The sequence below is a fragment of the Equus caballus genome, chromosome X, assembly GCF_041296265.1.
Source record: "Equus caballus isolate H_3958 breed thoroughbred chromosome X, TB-T2T, whole genome shotgun sequence".
Taxonomy (NCBI): Eukaryota; Metazoa; Chordata; class Mammalia; order Perissodactyla; family Equidae; genus Equus; species Equus caballus.
The window spans coordinates 41076222-41102148 of NC_091715.1; the positions used below are offsets into that span (position 1 = coordinate 41076222).

The following is a 25927-nucleotide window of genomic DNA, read 5'->3' on the forward strand; positions in this document are numbered from 1 at the left end:
CACCTTTGCTCAGGTTTGAGATCTCATCTATTGCCTAGATCTCTACAGTATTTTCTTAACTGGTCTCCCTGTCTTCAATCATGTTCCCTTCAAATCCATCCTCCATACAACCACCAGAATGATTTATTTAAAATTCAATTCTAGATTACAGTCCTGGGTAAGATGGTTAAGTGCCTGACAGTCTTTGTTTCTTACTGAACACAATCATTAAACCTGGACAGAATGAATGGCCCAGCTATTTGAGAATTCTGAAAAGTAAATAGCTGCAGGAAGATTGGAGAAGAACACCAGAATCGGAGGAACAAACAAACCAGTGGTGAGTTTCCTACTTTTTCCCCCACGTCTTGGATTCCTCAACCTGAACTTAATGCAGCTGGAAACCTGGAAGTGAGCAGTGTGGTACAGACAGAGAGGTCTAGGAGAAGCCCTGTTGTTCTGGCTTAAGAAGTGAGATGGTGGAAAGTCCCCCATTTTTTCTTTATTCCTCTCTTCTCTCACATCCCAATCCCTGGGCAGTCAGGCAGTGGCAGCAACAGTGGTAGTAATGGGAGCCTTCAGGAACCAATACTCTTGGGAGAGGATCCTTAATCTCTATTTGATGGAACTGTGGCCACAAGAGGGCACAGCTACCACTGTTGCATTTTTGTCTCTCTCTCCTCCCACTGCTTGCCTCCAGTGTGGCACAATTGCAGAAGTGAACAATTTCCAATGAGAGGAGTGAAAGGGAAGTCCCAGGAATTAGGAGTGTAATGGGGAGGATGTGAGGTAGGCGCTCAGGAAAGTGACCCCATGAAGTTTTTTTATGAGTTCCTGGATATGCACCACTAACCTGTGCATGTGTTGATCAGATCCTAATTAGCATACCAAGAATTTGAGAACTGAGCTAACAGGCATCCATCTAGGTTCCAGATTGACCACTTAGTGAAATACACACCAGACGGATCTGAATAACACTGCAAAGTCTTTAAAAACTGAACTGACATTGGACCATCAGCCCATAGAAGGTTGGTGGGAATGTGTGGCCTGAACTTAATCAGATTGACTGGTAAAGCAAAAATATGTTTTCCATACAATTTAAGCAAGACCTAGAGCTTTATAATGTCATATTCAAAATGTCCAGGATATACTCCAGAATTACCAGGCATTCAAAGAACCAAACATCTCAACTTGCATAGCAAAAGACAAGATATCAGTGACAGAAGGATGTGGATGTTGCAGTTATCTGACAAAGACTTTACATCAGCTACTGTTAAAATCTCAAATGAACAGTCACAAACACTCTTGGAACAAATGTTAAAATACAAAGTCTCATCAAATAAATAGAAGATATAAAGAAGTAGAAACCAAGTGGCAACTTCAGAATTGAAAAATACAAGTGAAATTTAAAAAAAGAAATTCGCCGGACGGACTTAATAGCAGAAGTGAAATGTCAGAAGCAAGAGTCAGTAAACTTGAAGGTAGGTAAATAGAAATTATGCAATATGAACAACAGAGAAAAAAGATTGGAGGAAAAATAAACAGTGCCTCAGGTACATGTGGGACAATAATAAAAGGTCTATCAGTCGTGCCATTGGCATTCCATCAGGAGAGGAGAAAGTAGTGCTGAAAAAAATCTCTGAAGAAATATGGCTGAAAAATTCCCAAGTTTGATGAAAGACACCAACTTATAGATTCAAGAAAATGAGTAAATCCCAACCAGGATAAACCAAAAGAAACCCATAGATAGATGCATCATAATCAAACTGTTGAAAAATAAAGACAAAGAAAAAACTTGAAAGTATCCAGAAAGAAAGGGGAACAACAATTTGAATGACTGCAGATTTCTCATCAGAAACTGTAGATCAGGAGGAGGCAACACAAAGTTTTTCAAGTGATGAAATATTCGTCAACCTAGAATTCAATATCTAGAAAAAATATCCTTCAGAAATGAAAGTAAAATTTAAAACACAGTTTCAGATGAAGGAAAACTAAGAAAATTCATCATAAGCAGACCTGCTGAAAAAGAATTGCTAGAGGAATTTCTTCATATGGAAATGAAATGATACCAGAAGGGAAATTGGAATATTTGGAATGAAGGAAGAACAACAAAACTGGTGAATACTTGGGTAAATATAATAGACTATTTTTCTTCTCTTGAGTTTTGATTGAAAACAAAAATTACAACATTTTCTGTTGAGATTTTCAGTGTATGTAGATATAATACATAAGACAATGACAGCATAAAGTGGAGAGGGTTAAGGGCTCCATATGCTGATAAGGTTTTTACAGTGCAATACAATTGGTAAAATACTGATTCTAAATAGGCTACAAAAAGTATGTATTTTGTATCCCTAGAGTGACTACTAAAAAAATTATACAAAGTGATGTCAAAGTCACAATAGATAAATTAAAATTATATATTAAAGTGTCAAATAATCCAAAAGAAGGCAGGAAAAGGGAAAGAGGAATAAAAATCAGAGAGACCAAACAGAAAAGCAATAGTACAATGGAAAACCTAAATCATGTCCTATCAATATTATATTAAGTGCTATAAACACATCAATGAAAAAACAGAGATTGTCAGAATGGATTAAAAACACGACTCAACCATATGCCACCTATAGAAACTTCAAATATAATTATATAGATAGGTTAAAAGCAATAAGATGGAAACAGATACCATTCAAAAACTAATCAAAAGAAAGTCGGATTGGCTATATTATCAGACAGATTTGACTTCAGAGCAAAAAAATTGCCAGGGTTAATGAGGGACATTATATATTGATGAAAGTGTCAATTCACCAAGAAGACATAACAATCCTAAATGTGTTTGCTCCTAATGACAGAGACCCAAAATAGAAGAAGCAAAAGCTGACAGAGCTGAAGGAAGAAATGAACAAATCTACAATTATAGCTTCAGTAATTGATGGAAACCAGCTGACAAAATTAGAAAGGATGTTGAAGAAATGAACAACCCCATCAATTGACTGAATCCAAGCGACGTTTATAGAATACCCAACAACAGCAGGAGTACACATTCTTCTCAAGTACACATGGAACATTCCCCAAGATAGACCGTATCCTAGGTCATAAAACAAGGCTTAACCAATGAAAAATCATTGAAATCATATAGAGCGTGTTCTCTGACCACAATGGAATTAAACTAGAAATCAATAACAGAAGAATAATCGTAAAATCGCCAAACACTTGGAAATTAAGTAATACGTTTCTAAATAATCCATAGGTCAAAGAGATATCCCGAGTGATTAGAAATATTTTGAACAGAGTGAAAATGAAAATATAGTATATCAAAATTAGTTGAATACAGCAAAAAGCAGTGACTTGAGGGAAATTTACAGCATTAACTGCTGTTATTAGAAAACAAGAAAGATCTGAAATCAATAACTTAAGCTTCCACCTTAAACTAGAAAAAGAACAAAAGAAACTCAAATCAAGCAGAAGGAAAAAATGATAAACAGCAACAATCAATGAAATTGAAAAAAATGAACAGAGAACAGAGAAAAACAACAAAATCCAAAACTGGTTCTTTGAAAAGATCAGTGCAATTGATAAATTTCTAGCCAGGCTAAACACATTAATATGAGAGAAGATTCAAATTGCCAATATCAGGAATGAAAGAGGGGAAATCAATATAGACCTCACATTCATTAAGAGGTTATTAAGGCAATACTAAGACTAACTTTATGCACATACTTTTAACAACTTAGATGAAATGGACCAGTTTCCTGAAAACCACAAACTACCAAATGTCATCCAAAATAAAATAGATAACCTGAGTAGTTCTATAGCTAATATAGAAATTGAATTCATAGTTAAAAACCTCCCCTAAAGGAAATCTCCATTACCAGGTGCTTTCACTGGAGAATTCTACCAAACATTTAAGGAAGAATTAACACCAATTCTACACAATCTCTTCTAGAAAATAGAAAACACTTTTCAACTTATTTTATGAGGCTAGCTTTACCCTCATACCAAAATCAGACAAAGACAGTATGAAAAAAGAAAATTGCAGTGCAATATCCCTCATAAACATAGGTTCAAAGATCTTTTGCAAATCCAATCCAGAAATAACATACCACAAACAAATGAGGTTTGTCCTGGGAATGCTAGGCTGGTTCTGTATTTGAAAATCAATCAATGTAATCAACCATATTAACAGTTCAAAGAAGAAAAATCATGTATCAATTGACACAAAAAAAAGCATTTGACAAAATTCAACATTCAGCCATGATAAAAATGATCAACAAACTAAGAATAGATGGAAACTTCCTCAACCTGATGAAGGTTGTCTCCAAAAATCTACGTAGTAACGTCATATATAATGGTGAAAGACTGAATACTTTTCCCCTAAGATTAAGAGAAAGGCAAAGATGTCCATTCTCACCAGTTCTGTTCAATGTTTTACCAGAAGTTTTATCCAGTGCAATGAGACAAGAAAAAGAAATAAAAAGAGTACAGATTGGAAAGAAAGAAATAAAACTGACTTTTTTTGCAGATGATATGATTATATGTGTAGAAAATCTCAAAGAATCTACAAAAAGCTCCTAGAACTAATGTGCTTATTTAGCAAGGTCACAGAACACAAGGTCAACACACAAAAATCAATCATATTTCTATATAGTAGCAATGTAGAAGAAAATTAAAACTTTAAAATACTATTTATAATAACTCCCCAAAATGAAATGCTTAGACGTAAATCTAATAAAACATTGACAAAATCTGTGTGGTGGAAACTACAAAACTCTAATAAAAGAAATCGTAAATTGAAAGACACTGTATTCATGGAATGGAAGTGTCAATTGAGTAAAGATGTCACTTCTCAAATTGATCTGTAGATATAACTCAATATCAATCAAAATCCAAGCAGGATTTTTTGGTAAATATAGGTAGACTGATTCTAAAATTTACATGGGCAAGTGAACTAGACTAGCTAAGACGATTTTGAAAAAGAATAAAGTTAGAGGAATCACACCACCCCATTTGAAAACTAACTATAAAGCTACAGTAATAAATATGGTTTGGTATTGGGAAAGAGAAAGAGAACAATGTAATAGAATAGAGAGTTCAGAAATAGACCTACACATTTAGGGCTGTTTGATCTTTGAGAAAGGTGCAAAAGCAATTCAGTGATAAAAGCGGTCTTTTTAGTATATGGTCTATTGAACATTTGGACATCCTTATGCTAAAGAATGAACCTTCATCTAAACCTCATTCGTTATACAAAAATTAACTCAAAATGAGTCATCGATCTAAAATTAAAACATAAAACTGTAAAATCTTTAGAGGTCAACATAAAAGAAAATCTTTGTGACCTGAGGTTAAATTAGGGTTTCTGAGCAGCAGCACTATTGACATTTTGGGCCAGATAATTCTTTATTGTGGGAAGTGCATTGTAGGATATTTAGCAGCATCCCTGGCCTTTACCCATTAGATCCCAGTAAGCACTGCTCCTCCAAGTTGTGACAACCAAAATGTGTCCAGACATTGCCCAATGTCCCTGGATGGCAAAGTCACCCTGGTTGAGAACCACTAAGTTAGAGGAAGAATTCTTAGATGTGACATGAAAAGCACCCTCCATAGAAGAAAAAAAATGATGAATTGTTTTTATAAAAATGTAAAACTTTTCCTCTGAAAGAAATTGAGAGAATGAGAAGACAAACTATGGACTGGGAGAAGATATTTGTAAATCATATATCTGACAAAGAACTTGGATCTGAGATATGTAAAGAATTCTGAACACTCAACTAGTGAGTAAATGAAAAACACAATTACAAAAACTTCACCAAAGAGGATTTAAGTATGACAAATAAGCACATAAAAAGATGTTAAGGGGTCAGCCTGGTGGCACAGCAGTTAAGTGCGCGTGTTCTGCTTCAGTGGCCCGGGGTTCGCCGGTTCGGATCCCGGGTGTGGACATGGCACCACTTGGCACGCCATGCTGCGGTGGGCGTCCCACATATAAAGTAGAGGAAGATGGGCATGGATGTTGGCTCAGGGCCAACATTCCTTAGCAAAAGGAGGAGGATTGGCAGCAGTTAGCTCAGGGCTAATCTTCCTCCAAAAAAAAAAAAAAAAGATGTTCAACATCATTAGCTGTTATGGAAATGCTATGATGAGATGCCACTAAACACCTGTTAGAATGGCTAAAATAAAAATTACTGAATTTCAAGAGCTATTAAGGATGTGGAGCAAGTGGAACTCTGAAACTTTGCTGTTTGGGATGTAAAATGGCACAGCTACTCTGGAAGATAGTTTGGAAGTTTCTTATCAAGTTAAACCTGCATTTACCATATAGCCCAGCAATCCCACTTCTGGGTATTTGTCCCAGAGTAGTGAATACAATAACCTGTAAATGAATGTTTATAACAGCTCTATTCATGGTTGCCCAAAACTGGAAACCTAAAGATCCTTCAATGGGTAAATGGATAAACAAACTGGTAGAGTCATGCAATGGAATCCTGTTCAGCAATACAAAGAAACAGTATCGATTCACATGACAACTTGAAAGAATCCGAAAGGCATGCTGAGTTAAAGAAGCTGGTCTCAAAAGGTTACATATTCTATGGCATTCTTGAAAGGACTAAACTGAAGGGATGGAAAATAGATCTGTGGTTAGAGGTAGAGTTAAGGTGTGGCTAGAAAGGAATGATAGAAAGATTTATGTTCTGGGTCCTGAAGTGGCGGTGGTTACACGAATGTCTACCTTCACTGAATTATACATCAAAAGAAAAAAAAAGATTTTATTTTATGATAATTTAAAAAACAGACACATTCAATTCTGATGGTCCTTCATTCGCTTACAGGATGGAGTGTAAACTTCCTAACATGAATTAGAGGGCCCACCCCGGTGGCAGCTCCTCAACAGCAAGTCTGCTTCCCTCATAAAGCCTAAGAATGTAGTTTTTATGGGCGTAGGCTGAAATGTGGTTCTGAAGGTCACAACTGTTTTGTCTCTAAGTAAGAGACAGTTTTTAGTATTTGAAAGGCAAGGATACAGAAGATCTGAGTTCTCACTTTGGTGTTGCATTTTTTGGAATCCTGATCTAGTACAGTCTCATTTGCCCACCTATTAAATGTGACTGATAACTGCCTCTCCCAGTCACTGTTAGGGCAGAAATTGAACCTTTTTTTTTTTTAAAGATTTTATTTTTTCCTTTTTCTCCCCAAAGCTCCCCGGTACATAGTTGTGTATTTTTAGTTGTGGGTCCTTCTAGGTGTGGCATGTGTGGACTGATGAGCGGTGCCATGTCCGCACCCAGGATTCGAACCGGTGAAACCCTGGGCTGCCGAAGCAGAGCACGCGAACTTAACCACTCGGCCACGAGGCTGGCCCAGAAATTGAACCATTTTTGATCCCAGGCATCACCAATTTTGTCTCTGAACAGAATACTCCTTCCCATCTCAAAACCTTCTGGAGGGAGGAGGAGTATGTGATGTGTTAGGGGAGCAGTTTATATTGTCAAAAGTTTCTCAAGGTGCCTTTTGCATTTATGCATCTATTTTTTTTTTTAAGATTGGCACCCGAGCTAACAGCTGTTGCCAATCTTCTTTTTCTTTCCCTTCTTCTTCTTCTTCTCCCCAAAACCCCCCAGTTCATAGTTGTATATTCTAGTTGTAGGTCCTTCTGGTTGTGCTATGTGGGATGCTGCCTCAGCATGGCTTGATGAGTGATGCCATGTCTGTGCCCAGGATTTGAACCAGCAAAACCCTGGGCCGCTGGAGTGGAGCGTGCGAAGTTAACCACTCGGCTGCAGGGCCGGCACCTATGCACCTATTTGGCAGTCTGGGCTGTACTCTTCTACCTCACTTCACCTCCCTAGTAACTAATTCATTTTGTTGAATCTGAATCCTGCAGAGAATTGGCTTCTAGAACAAGTGCAATGGCAGGTATTTCCCAAAAGGATTGTCCTGAGTTGCAGGTAAGTTTTAGAGCTTTTTGTGGCAGCCCTTTTAGTGTTATAATCACCCTGATGAAGAGTCTTGGCTTGTGCTGCTGCTGTCCTCCCTCGCCTGCCATCCCTACATGCATGTGGCTTGTTTAGAGCTTGGATGACCACCCAAGCCCACCCCTTATTTCCACCACCATTCAACTCCCTCCATGCCGAGGTAAATGATGAGACATTGGTGTTGATTACATTTATCTATTTATTAAAATATTTTAAGAAGCAAAACTTTATTAACTTTGAGGACCGGTGTTCCATTTTGGGGGGGAGGAGGAATAGGCACACTTTGTGGACCTTTTCTTTCGGCTTTTTTCTATTACCCCATAACTGCCCCAGCTTCCTCCCCCAACCAGCCCCTGGCCCTGCCGCTTATTTGCAGGGGCCTCTGAGGAAACAAAAGAAACACAGAACAGAAAACAACATGGATTACGGATTAGCAAATAGACAAATGCAATTCCACAAACCATATAGCCAATTGAGGTTCTTTACAGGATGGAATGGTGCTAAGGGGTTTGGTTGCTTTGGTATTAGTTTCTTTTATGAAACTAAAATTCTTCTGCTTGTGTCCTGAGGGAGGATGATGTTGACCCCAACTGTTTCTTCTGATCAACATTTAACCTAATTTATTAAGTTGAAAATCTTTTCCATATTCTTCCCCTGCCCTTTTGGACACAGCACAGGTCTTTTTTGGAGAGGGGACTGATAACTGCTGACCTGTATTAACACCAGAAGCAGTTGGTGGCAGTCCAAGTCCACTGGTGTTCTCCTTCCCCACTGTTCTTCTGGCCAGGAATTGCCCACCTAGTCAATTCCTCAGAAAGTGCTACCAAAGATGCAACCAAACCCCAGAACTTTGGCTCTTAATGGCATCTCTGAACATAATTGAAATGGATATTTGGTGTCTGGTCCCATCACCTGAGCACTGGTATTACTGCAAGTACTTAACAATGATGTCCTGAAAGGAGCTTATGCTTCTAGAGGCTAAGCCAACTCCTTTGAGAAAGAGATTCCCCACATCTTGCTTTATTTCCAAGCTAGTACATGCAAGAACAGGTGCTAAGCAAGCTGTCTTTCTTTTTGGGAAGCAACTGGTACATAAGCAATTTAGGAGGTGACCAAGTGACTTAGCAAACCACACCTGCTCCTGGGCCTTATTACTTATCAATTCCATAAGTTGACTCCAGCCCCAATCCTAGTGGTTTCATTCAATATCATTCTGACTCAGGGTGGGACGACAGGGTGGGTGAAAGGGAATACAGATGGTACAACAGAGCAACAGTAGCATTACAATGTACAAAGATGTATAGCAAGTCAGCAAAGAAAGCACAAAAGATGGAGTCCTACTACAGTTTACTATCATTGGTGATAAAAATAATTACAAGACACAGCCCTGCTTAGGCACTGCCAAGATGAGGCTACCTACCCTCTCCCAGGACTTCCTTCTGTTTCCTTAAATTTGCTCATTTAGAAATTTTCCATTTTGGAAAATGTTCTACTGAGGAAAATGCAACTTGGTTCCCAACTCTGTGAGTGTGCGTGCAGCCGCAGAAGAGCCAAGTCGGGCTGCCATGATGACCTTGCTGATTTGATCTAATACCTCCTCCTGGGAAGAAAGAGTGATGCAAAGAAAGCCAAAGTACATAGCAACAGCACACTCCCCACTTAGATACGTAGAAAAAGTTAGCATATGCTGATGCTTAATTAAATTGTAAATGTTTTCTCTCATCTTTTTCCATTAACTTTCTTCCCTAGTTGTAGAGCTAGGACTTCTTTGTTTGTTTGGCATAACAACCAGACGTTTGGGGACTATCCCCTTGTTAGTATTTTTCTCCTCACCCCTGCAGAGGTGGAACACAGGTGGCTGGTTTAAGTGGGCTAGGCTGGTGGAGTTCCAGAGTTGAGAACCAGTGATTGAAGTCTGGATTGTGCACCTCGATGGACCAGCCATTGGACTGAGTCAGGTAACTGAGCACGCTGAGTTTGCCTGAGAAGTAGGGAGAGGCCAGTTTTCTGGCTTTCTGTTAATAAGTGGGAAGGGACACTTACCCAAAGGAACGAGTTGGGGGTAAGCGGTGGGGATACAAGGCAGACCAGAGAGAACCTGTCTGGACATTGGAGTTTGATTAGATTTCCCTGACTGGGAGCAGGCATTCTAAAAAAATGCTAATTGGGATTTGGAGCAATTTTGGCCTAGTTTGTTTTCATGAGAAATTTGGAAGAAGAACCAGGGGAAAAACAGAGGCTTTTAGCCTCCATTTTCCCAGGCCCATGTTCTTTCTGGTCACTTTCAATGTCCCTCTGTACTCAAAGGAAAGGAGCAAGATGGGAAATTCAAAGGTGATTTGGGGACTGACCCAACCGCTTGTCCAGAAGATGCAGGCCAAGATGGGGCTTGTGGGGAAGGGCCTGGGCTGTGACTTGCATCTAAGTCACAGAGTTCAAGGCCTGATTGCTCCATATAGTCTTTTTATTGGGGAAGGGGACAGCACAGGCTGGGGCAGTTGCTGATGTAGAGTCCAGGACAAATAGAGAAAAAAGGGCAGCATGCCAGCTTAGCCCCTTTCTCTAGGGCATTGGTGTTTTTGTTCCCCTTTCCATGGCCTGGCTCAGAATTTTAAGGGGGCGTCAGAATCAGCTGGGCTATAGGTGGATCCCAACCACTTCTAAGACACTGAAAATGCACCAAAAGATTAGAAGCTCCACCAAGAACTAGGGCAGTTGGTAGAGGCATATGTTTGTATGTGTAGGGTAATGGGGGTGGGGGATGGGATAAGGGTGGGGAGGGATTCCTTGGTTAGCACAATAAATTATAGGGTCACTTAGATGTCGAGTTGTATTTTCAGTTCTTAAAAAATATATATATTTATATATACATCTTTATGTCTCTATACATAATCTATACTGCAGCACAGCGGCAAAACATTTAGTTAAAAAATCCAGCAAGAATTCAGGCAAACACTCCATGGAGGCATGCAGGCTAGGATCAAGGCAGTAGGAGCCTATATGGTTGCCATAGGAGTGAGTTCCAACCAATGGGCCCACCCAGCCACCAGAGCACCACCCGGACATATGCAAAGACATACATGCACACATGGGAAAACAAAGGGTTTGCAGAGAGAGCGGTCATCCCGTGTACAAGAAAAAATTTCACATGGTGATGATTGTAACAGATAAGTGGATAAGCCCCCAAGACCTAGTTCTCATCTTAATAAGCCAACTAGGAGAGACCTCCTGAAGTTGCAAGTTGCAACTGGCAGGGATTAGGGGAGAAACACAACCAAGCTTGGCTGCCCTGACCCTCTTCTCATCTCCCTGAGAGTATTTCTTTCTTTCATTCATTCCCAAGCATCAACAGTTTCTCTGCCCATCAGAGAAAACCATTCACAAACTCCCTAAAGAGGTGAACTTCCTTGAATCCTTTGTAGATCCCAGGCCATTCATAAAGAGCTTATCCCAATTAAATACTGTGGTTGCTCAAAATGCACAAAGAGAAGAAGAACTGAACAAGACAACTCGAAACAAGAATCTTTGGCCAATGAGAAAATGTAAACTTCTAAGGAGACCTGATTGAGTCCAGGAAAAATGCATTAGTGTAAAGAATTGGAGGATCTTTCTTGGTGGTGCTCATTTTTTTCTGAAATAATGTAGTCTAGCCTGTATTGAGGTTTCAAGAGTTTCTAAACATTTTGAGTTCTCCTTCCAGCTTTCAAGGGCTACAGTTGAGATCTTGATGACATTGGAGGTTCATCATCTTTTGCTTCATCTTCACGATTTCTGCGATGCCACAAATTTCCTTCAGAGAGAAAACAAGTATAGAAATAATGAGGTCAGCACATTGCCAGATGCCCAAATGTATTGACCGTAAAGAGAGCAAACAGTCCGTTAGAGGACAGACTGGTTTGTTCCTATTGTACCAACCATTTCTGAACCATCCGAGAAAACTAGCTGTCACTATGTGAGCCAAACACAAATGAGATGAGTTCTCAGAACCTGATAATCCATGGAACTGCTATTGATCCCTTTAGAATCTTCAGAAAATGTCTCAAACACCATGGTCTCCCACCTGGCAGAATCTTAGGGAATCAAACCAGTTGAAGCAAACTTGAGGAAACACAGCTTGGTCCAGGAGATTCTCTTTTGGCATCTGTGCAAACTCTCACTTCATCAAAAACAAAACAAACCACCACCCTCCATCCCTTTTCCCCCATGTCCACTATTGCTATATCTCTCAAGTTTCCAGGTTGTCTAGGCCCAAAATTTAGGAGAGCCCATTGACATCAGAATTGGCATAACTGACAACTCTAGGAGAACCTTTTGAGCCCCACTGACATATCAGTAATGCTTAAGTCCAATTCTGAAGAAGGGATGGAACCAAAAGTCAAATAATGAAACATAGAAATTTTGCATTTCCAGGGACTTACTATAACAGATAGGGAATAAACGTGTTTAGATAAGTCACGTAACCTGTTTCTGAGCCTGTAGGTGCTCAGCACTGACACCCCCAACCCATCTCAAATAATACTGCTTTCTGGAGCAGGGCCAAAAGCTTGTAGTTGAATTTGACTGGGAGAGAGATCTAAGGATCACTATTTTCTTATACCTTATCAACTAAGGACAAGAGTGGGTCAGGCAGAAAAAAAGTAACTGCCTGTTCTCATTTTTCTCTTCAGCTGTCTATATCAGAGACCACACAGCAAGGTTCCTTCTCAGGTTCTCCCCATACCAACGTCCATGTCACTTTCTAACTCACACTCTGTCCTAGAGACTGCTTGGCATTGCTTAAGGTTAGCTCCCAGCTTGCCTCCTCCTCCCTCCATCGCCACCATACCTGGGAACATTTCTAACGGGAGCTTTAGGTCTCTAGGAGGTACCCAGGCTGCTGGGGAAATCTTCATGACCCCTATCCCTGTGGGGGTGACTTACCAATAAAACTCCGAACTCTTTGGCCTGATTTAGGCTTGTCTTCCTTTTCTAGCTTCTTCTTCCCCAATTTGGGGAACTTAACTTTCAATTTTCTACTGTCAGTGTCTGAAGACTTATCCTGGAAAACCACAGCAAGAGGAAGGTCACAATGTTAGTTGCCTAACATTCAGAAATAATTCCTAGAGGCCTGGCAAGATGGTGAACAAGGATGACTGCAGAAAGCAGGCAGATCTGCTATCTATCCAGCTGTGGGAGACACCCCTAATCACTAGCCCTGTGACCTAGAACGGTAACTAATCTTTCTCAAGATCTGTGCTAGGTGCGTTGCTAGATGCTTTAATAAATGCTCGCATATAAGCCCCAAGACAACCTTGGAAGGTGGCTATTATCATCTCTACTTTAGAAATGAGGAAGCCGAGGTTCAGAGAGTTCAATTATGTCACCTGAGGTCATGTGGCTAGGGATTAGGGTGAGATTGCTAGGGTCACTGCTAGCCCATATAGCACCTCTGCATGAGTTAGAAAAAAGCACCCCTGCCTTTAGACATACGGTTTGGTGAGCCCCAACTCACTCCCTTGGCCAAATACCTTCAAATAGGGAAGAACCTGCCTTCCAGGCCACCTGTTTCCCTATCTGAAATGCAAAGAGGCTTCTCTACACATTGCTGTTGATTATGGATGTGGGTGGGTTCTCTGCTATACAAATCATGCAGGCTCTTTAATTCCAGCTGAGCCTCCCAGTCCTCTCGCTCATTCTAAAGTGTCTTGTTTTACTACTGGTCTCAGTAAAACATAATTCCAAGATTAACTTCATTGCCAGAAAACCCAGCCAAACACATTCCAAGAAACTTTGGGCTTTTCTTCTCTTCAAGATGATTTATACCTCCGATCTCTTCCATTAGAAGAAGGGTGTAAACCTGTCCTCCTCCTCTTCCTGCTCTGACTCCCACTTACCCTCTCTCCTCTATGCTACGTACACTGGCCTTCAGAATCGCCTTTCAGAAGAAACCTAAAGGAAGGGCACAGGACCTTCTTGCTCAGCCTAAGCCTTGGAAAGTCCAATGAACAATTGATTTCCAAACTGCTTTTCCCCACCAAAGTGGATCTGAATCTTCTGTGGCCTTAAGATGAGCAAGTTTGGTGTCAAGTGAATGAGCAACATCTTCCTGGCTTTCTTTGAATCCACTCTGCTTCTTTAGAGCCTCACTCCTTCATCTTTATGGATATACTGAAGCCCAGAAAAGAGATTATGCCCTAGGTCAGGCAGACTCATATATTGAGACCTCAGGGCATGGACTGTTTGTCTCATTTCTCTCAATATCCAGCCCATTCACGTAGCTCAGGAGCTTGATGAGATATAGCTGAACTGAGTAATAATAGAAAGGGGGTACTACAAGAGTTTGCTTCCTTTTCTGCATAACAGCATGTTTTCCTTCCCCAGAGGGCTACTGATCAAGATCAGCAAAGGTATATGAGAAAGTTATTAAATCCTTTAAGACCTGAATTTGTATACAGCTGTTTTTCTTAAATGGTAGCCTGATTGGTGCACTAGTCCAAACATGCCTGTAAGGCTTACTCACGTGCATATAAGTGGTGTATGGAGCCAGAAAACAGGTATAATGAGTAAGGGAACCAGAGATTCCTACAGGTTGGAATGAGAAGTTCCATGGTGGAGAGAGATAAAGAAAAACGCTGTCAGACCATAGGGGAATAATTTACCTAGTGACAGGTGGACATCTTTGGGTCATTCGATTTATGAAATGAGATTATGTTTTGATCACAGGAAAGCACTGAGAGTTGTCCACAAATGACAGCGTCCCTACAGCTGCATTGGAGCCACTGCTGCCATGCTTGATTTTCTTTTAAGCCACACACCTGCTAGGGGAAGGCACCGAGAGAGCCTGATATCCTCCCAGGGGGGTGGGAGGGGCGGGAAGCAGCAGGGAGAGGTGATATTTGGAAGATTTAACCACCAGTATGGTCTGGGCACCAACCATTAAGAACAGATGTTGGCTGTAAACAACTGGTATGGCCATAATGGTAGTTACCAAATGAAATTCAGTCCTGGCAGCAGATACTGAGAAGGGAAGGGGAATTGTGGCCAGGAGAACAGCACAAAAAAAAAAAACAATCTTGCTCATTCTTTCCCAATCATCTCCTGCCACGGAGTGTTCTTCTTTCTGGTTACTTTCCCATGGCCATCTAATTTTTCAGTGTGCTTTCTTCCTTGTCCTGTCTACTTATGATGAGGACATGGGAAGAGAAGTCTCCATCAAGCTCAAGCTGAAAGCCACTACTGGACTCCCTCTGTTACATCAGTCACTATGTCCTGGCCCACACTGGAAGGTAAAGCACCAAGGAAGAATCCCTCTTCCCCTTTATTTTTCAATCCCCAGGTCACATACCTCTGGAACAAGGATTGAATTCATCCAGTCAATCTTGGATAGCTTTTCAAACTCCTTATTCATGGCATCCAGGGCGGTTTGTAGTGTGGCCTCATCCTCAGCATTTCTCAGCTGGTGAAGACAGGAAAAAGAGTGAGTGTCCAACACCTAGCACCCTGCCTTCATAGATTCTTGCCTTCTCCCCTAATCCCAGTCCCTGCTAGAGGCCATGAGATCACAGGGGGCCAATTTGCATCTCCTTTGACCTTGGGGTCATAGGAAAGTGTAGCCAGCTCTTTTCTTTCCAACAGGCAGACCCAGGAAACAACCAGATGGTGAGGCTTTCCTTGGGGCTGGGTGTGCTCATAGTTTGGCAAGCAGAAAGGCCCTTTGACCAGTGTCAACTAACACTGAGTTATACCCCTACAGCTTAGGGTCCAGGACAAGGGTCCTACCCTTGACCCTCAAGTCCCTGCCGGCATCTAAGTGACCCCCTAAATAACAGCTACCAATTTTCGAGCACATACTTTATGCTAGGCACTGTGCGTAAATGATTTCATCCCATCTTCCCAATAAGTTTTCAGTACCTTACAAGGTACTGTTGTTCTCATTTTATAGGTGAGAAAACGGACTTAAAGAAATTTAGTGCTCAAGATCACATGGCTAGACAGAACTCATATGTTTAATTCTATAGCTAGCCTCTAAACCACATTGTCGCAGAAAGGATATGTGAGGTGGCCAGATGCTGGGGAGATCTTTACTACACAGTTAGCATAATTCAAAGGCTGCTTTGTGAAGCAGGGAGAGGGCTAGAGAGAGATTGGCTCAAAATTTCCCTTCCTGGCAAAGAGGGGTTGCCTCCCCAGGCTGTGCATTAGCCCCTAGTTATTCACTCATTAAGAAATGAGTTCCAGATGACTTGTCTCACAGGTTCAGGAAACATAGCTTAAGCATTCCCTAGTAACTCCCAGCACCCACAGGATGAACTATCTGTAGTCCATGGGAGACTTAAAATAGATTCTTCTGGCACCATCTCCAACTCAGACAAACCAAGTCCTAGACCAACAACATAGGTGAGATAGTTCATGTTCCAGTAAACACTGAGCTGGGAAAATAGATGCATGCTGATATCTTGAGCCCTAACTTGGCCCACCTAACTTGGCCTCACTTCTCCTCCATGGCATGCATTCTACTTTCAATCTGGCACTTATATGGCTTCTTGCTGTGCATGGGCCACTTGGTACTCCAGCCATAAATGAAGCCTTGCCAACTGTCACAAACGGGTGGCAGGTGGATGAGGTTAGAAGTTATGTCCAGTCGGGTTTGGATATGAGAGAGAAATAAGTCAGTGCTGACGAATAATCTCTTACTTTTGTTTTACAACTAATGATTTAGGACAGTACAGAGTAGCCCAGATGCACAGGACATTTGTGTGCACATGGCGATGGGATGGGGGAGAGCGGGTGTCAGGTAGAAATGACCATCACTTCAAGGTAAGAAAGGAAGAGCAGGAAGTCCTTAGGGGCATACTTGCCAGCAATGCTCAAAAGGGGTTTGGTAGTCAAACCCAAAGCCACAGAGAAGAAAGAGCAAATTGGTGCCCTGGAAAATGATTCCTAATCATAAAAGGAGAGGAATAAAATGGATTCCTAATGACTTCCTATTTGGCATCTGGAGACTCAGGCTCTGAAAAATAGTAGGTTGGTGGGCCTGAGTCTCATGCTCTATTCTCTTGTCCTGGCTCCAGTAAAGACATTGTCCAGGACTCTTATCTGAGGTAAATGTGCAAATCGACTCAGAGGATTTTGTTGCTCATTTCTTGGTTTCTGTCCCAACATATCACTGTCCCAGCATATTTATTTGGCAATGAGATTGCCAAATAAGGAAAGCGGAAGTTACTGGGTGGGATTTCCTTCATCATAAGTCTACATCCCTCTGCCAACAGTAAACTTCTTACTGTCCCCCTCCTTCAAGAGGAGGAATAACAACACCCAAATGAAAGAAAACTTATCTCCATGCCACCTCCGTGACATAGCCTTTCTGGAGATACATGGTCATTATTAGTTAGCTGCTGTCTGCCCCCGGCCTCATTTGGACATGTGCATGTGTGTGGGGTTCCTTATCATGTCCTATATTGTGTGGTGTGTACTCAATTTGGGTTGTTGGCTGGTATGAATCAATATTCAGGCCATGAGCCTCAAGAAATCTTGAGTGGCAATGAGAGGCCAAGCTCTTATATTTCCTGCTGCCCAAACCAGCAAGGCCATTGAGCTCTGCCTATATATAGAAGGTACTTCTGTTGCTGTTGTCTGAGGCTGAAAGACTCTAGCTTGGGGCTCAGATGCTGGGACAGCCTGGCCTGATTGCCTTAGCCACTCTGCTGCCTGTGCAAGTGGAAAAGGGGAGTAGATGCAGTTCTCGCAATGTCAACTCAGAAGCCTCTCTTCAAATAAAACTTAATTAGATGAGAGGCAAGACTAACACCTGCCTCAGGGCCTTAGCAGCCAATCCAAGAGTGGGGTGGTCATGGTCAGTTGACTCATCAGAGCACTCACCAAGTGTGCCTATGGGCTTTGCATTATGAAGAACATGCAACTATTTTTGTAGCTCAAAAACTGAGCCTCCATCCATTTTCCCTACCACTAATAAAATCTACCATCTATCGAGTTGCCACTGTGTGCCAGGCACAGCTAGGCACTTAACATACAATAGTTTGTTAATCCTCACAACAACCTGGAGAGGTAGAGATTACAATTCCTCTTTTGTAGATAGGGAAACTACACTCAGCAAGGTGAAGTTACTACACACAGCTAGTATTATGGATTCAATTGTACCTCCCTCCCAAAATAAAGATATATTGAAATCCTAACCCCAAGCACCTCAGAATCTGACTTTACTTGGAAATAGGGTCATTGCAGATGTAATTAGTTATTAAACTGAGGTCATACTGGAGTAGGGCAGGCCCTTGATCTAGTATGACTGGTGTCCTTATAAGAAGATGGCCATGTGAAGACAGAGAGACACAGACAGAACACCACGCGAAGATGGAGGATTGGAGTAGTGCATCTACAAGCCAAGGAACACCAAATATTGCCAGCAAGCCACCAGAAGCGAGGGAGAGTCAAGGAAGGATTCTTCTACAGGTGTCAGAGGGAGCGTGGCCCTGCTGACACCTGGGTTTCAGGCTTCTGGCCTACAGAATTGTGAAACAATACATTTCTGTTGTAAGTCATCCAGGCTTTAGTACTTTGTTACAGCAGCCTTAGGAAACTAATACAGCAAGTAAGTGGCACATTTGGGATTTGAATGTAGCGGTCTCCAACTTTTCTCACTATTTCATACTGTCTTCCCACATGGTGAGAGAGGTATGTGGAAACTTGGGAGATACAAAGCAGTCAAAAGAGCCCATCCTTTTCTTCTGAAGCTGTATTAGGTATGATGAGAACATCCTACTTTTGATTAGCCTGGTCTGGACCCAGGAGACATTTGCCAACGGAGAGGGAGAGACTTTTCTTCAAGGATATGGTAGTCCCTATGGATTAGCATAACCTATGAAGCAATACAGTTAATGACAACCCTGGGTGAGGATGACACAGCGGGGACTGGCAGGTAAGCACCTGGCCAAAATGCTCCTACATGTCTTCCAATGCCCTAGAACCAAGCATAGATCATGACCATCTTCAGATGGGATACGTTGCCCTCCCTTGTTCCAACCCCCTCCACTCACCAAGTTTTCATCCAGGAAAGCTTTGGTGTCATCGTAGAGCCCTTTAAGACTAAATGTAACATCTACTGCGTCATTTCTGTTTAGAGTCTGAGAGGAGACGAAAGGAAAAGAAAGGAAGGGAAAGACAAAGACAGAGGAGTTTTTGGTTAGTAAGCATGCAGCTGGCTTCTCCATGGGAAGGTAGGAGCAGGCTAGTAGGATGTGGCTGTAGGTGAAAAAGTAATATTCAAAATATAGCACGACTCGTACAGCATGGGCATCAACCAATCAGAACTGATGCCAGCTGTCAACTACTGGTACAGTTGTATTGGTGTGTCCTATGAAGTGGCACAGCACAACTTGGCATTTGGCCTCATTGATTGAATGCTGTGGGTATAGGGATGGGTATAGGGAAATAAGAAATATGCAAACCAGAGAGTAAATTTGAGGCTACTTGCTGCCACTAAGCTAAAACCACCTTTCCCATGGTAGGTGGCATTAGGCCCAATTATCTTCTTCTTGAAACTCCAGGCCTCCTTGAGCTCCAGATCTCCTCCAACTAAGATCTGGCCCAGAATAAATAAGTAACCCATATTCTAGGAGACCCTGACCCTGTATGCGGCCCTTTTGTATCGTTTGCTTAGTATTAAAGTTAGTTTATAACAGCATCACTGAAAGCTTGTGGCAGTGAGTAAAGTCAGGGGACAGCACATTTAACATCAAGTATCCTAATCTGGACTTTTTTCTCAAGAGGGAAACCAAGGCAGCTTGGAGCTCAGGTTTCAATTAATAGGTGTCACCTTAACAGGTTATACAGGGATCCACCTGGGATGAGGAAGGGCCTAGGCCAAGTTTCTCTCCATTCACTGGCTATTTTTCCCCCGAGGCCAGTGTGGTAGATGGCTATCAGAGAAGAGAGCTAGCTCTCAGGCTGATGAAATCTGCTATGGGATTCCCCCCGTAGCTACTCTGGACCTGTAACAAGTCAAGGAATACCTGCCTTCCCCTCCACTCTATCCATTAGTTTCCTGCCATGTCATTTTCCCAGTTTCTCCACCCGGCCTCTGGCTCCCCTTCCTTCTCTTTTATCCCCTTTCCTATTTGATTTGACTGTTTTCCTTTATTTGCCCCTTCTCCCTTTACCTCAATAGGAGTGCAGGAAGCTGCACCTGCCTCATTGCCACTGTCTTGGCTGTGAAATATATCATTCAAGATGTTGGCACTGGCATTCACAGAATCCATGAGGACAGACACATGCTGGTGGACCTTGCTCAGGTCAGTAAGTCTGTAATAAAGCAAGGACGATAGATGAGTCTGGAGTTCTGAAGGACTTCTGGCCTAGGGTGCTGGTGAGGGTTGGAGTAAAGGTAGAAATGAAAACCCTGGGTCCCTGAATTGGATTCTTTACTCCCTCCTGTTATTTATACTTGTCTCTAGGTAGCCACTTATGCCAGAAAATGTTTCTGCTCTTCTCTAGGTATTCACCTTTGTCCATCCTTGTCTCACCTGAATTAGATACTGCGTGCTTCGGGAGAGTGGGAGGCCAGAATAGAGGAGGGCAGCTAACTCCAGGAACTCCAAGGCCCTCCTGATATTTAAGGGCAAGGATAAACATTCTCAGTCCTGTTGGGTCACGGGCAGCAGGAGGACATCAAAGTTCATCTCTGGGCCTAATGGGAAAGATCCAAGCTGCCTTATTGCTGAGCACAAAGACTATTTCCGGCCTGGATTGCCAGGGTCCCTTTTAATCTTTAGGGCTCTGGGCAAGACTCCTTTCTGAGGCAGAGCTCCCCAGTAGCCAATAGACACAAATCGGCTTCTCTCTATCTCTTCTTCGGATTCTCAGCCCTGTATCTGGGCCAGTCTACTTACCTGCTGATGAGATTTTCTGCAAGCTGAGCTAAGTGCTGCATCTGGGCATACTCCTCATCAGAGAGGCTATATTGAGATTCCTTGGAGTCCAGCTGGGGTTGAGAGGCAGCTTGAATTTCAGTATGCTTGTACTCCCACATTTTCATTGAGTTCTCAAAGTCCTGGAGGTGAAAATAGTGGCAGATTCCAATGATTGCTGCAGCATTGTTGTAGCTAAGAGGGCATGTGACAGATCTGTCTATGAGTCTGATATTTGCAGGTATAGTGAGTAAAGGGGAAAGATGGCCCCATCCATCCCCCCATACATCCATCTACACACCTATACATCTATCCATCATTTTATTCAATGTCCCTTTCATACTAGGCACTTTTAGTTTTAGTTTTAGTTGTTGTTACTGTGCTGAGTCTTGGGACAATGTGCTTGAATCAGACAGATGTCTGCCTCCCAGAAGCTCCTATATGAGGGCATCATGATCAGTAAGAGAATGGACACCTTTCATACTCCTTTCTTTGCCAAATTTAGGCAATATGTTGTGATGGATTTTAGAGCCAGACATATCTAGTTTTATTTTGAATCATGCTTCTGTCATTTACTAGTTATGTGACCTTGAGCAAATTATTTAACCTCTCTGGTCCTCCTTTTCCTCACCTGTAAAGTGGGAATAAGTGTATCTACCTCATAGGATTGTTGGGAGGACCTACTTGAGAGAATATATGTAAAGTGCCCAGCATAAAGTAGGCAGTTTATAAACTAGACTCCCTCTCCCCTCTCTGTTGCTGTTTCTATGGACTGTCCACAGGTCAGAGTGGAAGAAAGTCTCCAAGACTGAGCATTTGATCAATAATGTCTCCTTTCTAGCTTTAAATGGTTTAGCTGAAGTGGATGAGATTTGTGAATGCAGCATTTTAGGAACCTTAGAGGAACCTAAAGACCATATTCAATGAAGAATCTCTTGTTGAAGGAGCAGATTTACCCATAACCACCTGAGGCCTTTAGCTCACTGTGCAGTGGCGGGAGGAGGACAACTCTGTTCAAAACCACAGGAGAGAGCTCTTTGTCTCACTCTCTTGGACAATGGTTTGCAAATGTCAGTATATATCAGAATGTCTCAGGGAGCTTGTTTACAAATGCAAGTTCCCAGGAACTACCCATCCCCAATCTGATTCAGTGAGCCTGATGTGGGACCCAGGAATGTGCATTTCTAACAAGCATTCAAGGTGACTCTGATATAAGTAGCATGCACACCTCCCTCTGAGGAATTCTGCTTGACTGGAAGTATTCAGTACTCAAGTGACAGCAGTAGATGAGACAATGTAGGAGCCCAAGATGAGACTTCCCCTTCTTACCCGATCTCTTGTCAGCATCTGGGCAACATTCTTGTATCTAATCTTGATAAGGCCTGGCCTCTGAACCCAGGCCTCCCCATCCACCTGCACTGGGATACCTTCTTCACCATCAATGGTTATCATCACCTCACGGCACTGCCAGAGAAGAGGAGGAGGCAGAATGGGGGAGAAAAATGAGGCAACTACTCTAGACCAATCTGATAATCTCTCAGTCATGGCCTTAATGTATATCTGAAGCAGGACTGGCAGACTGTGAATGAGATTATCCCAGAGAGTAAACACCTGTTTCCTATGGGCTTTTTGCTCCTTTGGTACCTACCGCTTCTTACTCCAACCTCAGCCAGCACCTTGCTGCCCACCAGATAGCCTCCCCCCTCTGCCCTGCCACTCTTATGCCCAGTTACTTCCTGAGACTACCCCACATCCTGGATTGTAGCCACAGTGCTCAGCCTCTTTCTCGTGCCCACCCAGCCCTTGCCTACCTGGGCAATGCGATGATGATGCAGGTTGATGATACGGGACATTGCCATCTGTACGGAACCAAAGATTGCCACTACCTCCAGCTTCCCATCATCTATTGCGGGAGCCTCATATTCCTGAGGAGAAAGAACTGTGTCATATATCCCACCCTTGAGAAGCCACACCTTGTCCATCACAAGCGAGTATGCTTTGGAGGCTCCTGGTGAGAATTTTTTAGCTCATGAAGAGTGGAGAAACTACATATTAAAAGCGGAAAGATGAGGCCAGGAAGACAATCTGGGAAAAGGGCACTGAGATCACAACTCTTAGCTGGTTCCCTCCCTGACCAATCCAGCATCATAAATCCCCAAGGCCAGTCCCACTGGCCTCATGGCCTTCTTGGGTGAGCTCAGAGAAAAGGGGCCATGGCCAATTTTCCAGGAGATTTTATTGACAGACCTCCTTGGAGAAAAAAGCCTGGCCTGGGTAACCTTTCAAGGATCTGTCAGGCCTGAGGAGTGTAAACTTCCAAGTCCAGGCAATACCTAAGAATTGATCTGATCCCTCAGGTCTTTGGTTGATTCTTATGATCTGGGATGGTAATTGCCTTAAAAAACCTGTTCATATAGCTGCTGCTAATAAAGGTTCCCAGTCCACCTCCTCTTCTCCCATTGTCCACTTCCTACTCCAGCCAGTCCAGCTCTCCTTTCTGAGAGACCTTAGAGGGGTCAAGCCTTTCTCTTTCCCTGTCCCCTGTTCCATACTCACTGTGGTTGCTGTGCTGCTTCCCCAAAAGTTGACACCTCCAGCGTAGCTGGTAATGTTGAGCACTACAATGCCTTGCAGGTTCGGCAAGGAGATGGCTTCTCCATCACACTGAAAAAAAGAGTAGTTCTCATTGGCTGGCTCTTCAGATACCAGTGTGAAGGGACATTTGCAGAGATGGGGGAAGGGCTCTGGCTTCTCTTCATGCTATCATTTTCTTATCCATAAAATAGAAATCTATCTTCATGCCTTCCTCCTATGTGCTTTCAATGAGGATCAGAGTTAAAGCTCGAGAAGAACCAAGGATGTAGGGGAAAGTTGATTCCCAAAGTCATGAGACTTCATCTCTCCATGCTCAGGAAAGATTACCCTCTTTTCCACTAACCTCCAGGCGCACTCGTTCTTCCAGTTTCCTGTAAGAGCGATGGAAAAGTTCCTTGCTTCCCAGAAGGCCATACCACATCTTGTTCTTGATGCGGCTACTACAGGGAAATAAAGGTAAAAAAAAGGTAGTCAGAGGGTGAATAATATAAAGATAAATGGATGAGGGAAAGCAAGAGGAACACCATCTTATTACTCAAGTGCCTTCTTATAGAGAGGAGTTATGTTGAATGGTAACTGGACACAAGAGAGGATGCTAAGCCAGTGCAATTGGTATCCCCATGCAAACATCTGCTGAAATGGGTTCCTGGGCCCCCTAGAAGCTTCAGTGTCCCATCGCTTTGCCACTTTTCCTTACTGCTTATATTGGTTCAGACTTGGAAGAGAGAGGCTATATTCAGAAAGCAATGCTTATAAAAAGCTGTGAGCACAACTGACTGGTACACGCCAGCTACCTTGGCAAGTGCTACTCCAGGAGCACAAGATTTCAGATGCTTGGAATCAATTTCATTTGAAACATAAGACTCTCAGACTGCAATTTCTTTCTTATTTTTTTTAAAGATTGGCACCTGAGCAAACATCTGTTGCCAATCTTTTTTTGTTTTCTTCTTCTTCTTCTCCCCAAAGCCCCCCAGTACATAGTTGTATATTTTAGTTGTAGGTCCTTCTTGTTGTGCTATGTGGGACACTGTGTAAGTGCGGCCTGATGAGCGGTGTCATATCAATGCCCAGGATCCGAACTGGTGAAACCCTGGGCCACTGAAGTGGAGCACGTGAACTTAACCACTCGGTGACGGGGCCGGCCCCAAGACTGCAATTTCTTTGAAGCATAACTTTTCTGCCAAAGTGGAGGGATTTTCCAAGACCTCTATATCAAACACTTAATTCAGTGCTATAGAACAGAGGTAAGCTTCCCTGGTAGATTGTAGAGGAGGAGCCACTGGAGAGAATATGAGACAGGCAAGGATATCAGGAGACTTGAGGTGGAAGTGAGAAGGACAAGGTCCTGCTGACTGTAGGATCTCTGATAAAAACAGGCAGGGGGCTTACAATCACAGGCTGAATAGAGTTTACTATGAGCTTTTAAAGTACAGCCATAGAAATGAGTCGCCACAGGGCATGAGTTTTGAAGTGTAAAAAGGCTAGCACAAAATTATTTGGACCCTGTTTGAAACCATGAGTTTTCTGGGCACTTTAGTTTCCTCATCTATAGAAATAGTTTAGTTATATGGAAATGCAAAATATGTAGAACAACCAAAACAATTCTGAAAAAGAAGAAAGTCGGAAGACTTTCATCTCCCAATTTCAAAACCTACTGTAATGCTACAGTTATCAAGACAATGTGGAACTTGCATAAGATAGATACATAGATCAATGGGACAGAAGTGAAAGTCTAGAAAAAGATCTTTACATTTATGGTAATTGATTTTTGACAAGGTTCCAACACAATTCATTGGGGGAAAGGATAGCTTAAAAAATGGTGCTGTGATGGACAGCTAACCTTTGACAAAGGAGCCAAGAACATACACTGGAGTAGGGGAAGCCTCTTTAATAAATGGTGCTGGGAAAACTGGACAGACACATGCAAAAGAATGAAAGTAGACCATTATCTTTCCCCATGCACGCACATAGACTCAAAATGGACCAAAGACTTGAAGGTAAGACCTGAAACCATAAAACTTCTGGAAGAGAATATAGGCAGTACACTCTTTAATACCAGACTTAAAAGGATCTTTTCTAATGCCATGTCTACTCAGACAAGGGAAACAAAAGAAAAAATAAATAAGTGGGACTTCATCAGACTAAAGAGCTTCTGGAAGGCAAAGGAAACCAAGATCAAAATGAGAAAACAACCCACCAACTGGAAGAAAATATTTGCAAATCATATATCCGATAAGGGGTTAATCTCCATTATATATAAAGAGCTCACACAAATGAACTACAAAAAAACAAACAACTCAATCAAAAAGTGGGCAGAAGATAGGAACAGACATTTTTCCAAAGAAGACAGACAGGTGACCAATAGTCACATGAAAAGATGCTCAACATCACTAATCATCAGGGAAATGCAAATCAAAACTACACTTAGATACAATCTTACACCCATTAGAATGGCTATAATCACCAAGACAAAAAACAACAAATGTT

General features: G+C 42.2%; 1 protein-coding gene across 1 annotated transcript in view; it reads right to left on the reverse strand.

Annotated features, from left to right (window-relative positions):
* Positions 1–8196: 8196 nt before the first annotated feature.
* The window catches only part of DGKK (diacylglycerol kinase kappa), a 115737-nt gene continuing 98006 nt past the window's right edge, over positions 8197–25927 (reverse strand). Inside the window, exons 19-28 of the mRNA XM_001917410.4 lie at positions 23784–23880; positions 23402–23509; positions 22657–22770; positions 22175–22309; positions 20828–20988; positions 20099–20240; positions 18977–19063; positions 15271–15381; positions 12867–12984; positions 8197–11736 (exon numbers count right to left, since the gene is read on the reverse strand). Of these exons, the coding sequence (XP_001917445.3) occupies positions 11657–11736; positions 12867–12984; positions 15271–15381; positions 18977–19063; positions 20099–20240; positions 20828–20988; positions 22175–22309; positions 22657–22770; positions 23402–23509; positions 23784–23880 (1153 nt within the window). The 3' untranslated portion in view covers positions 8197–11656. The remainder of the gene's footprint in view (positions 11737–12866; positions 12985–15270; positions 15382–18976; positions 19064–20098; positions 20241–20827; positions 20989–22174; positions 22310–22656; positions 22771–23401; positions 23510–23783; positions 23881–25927) is intronic.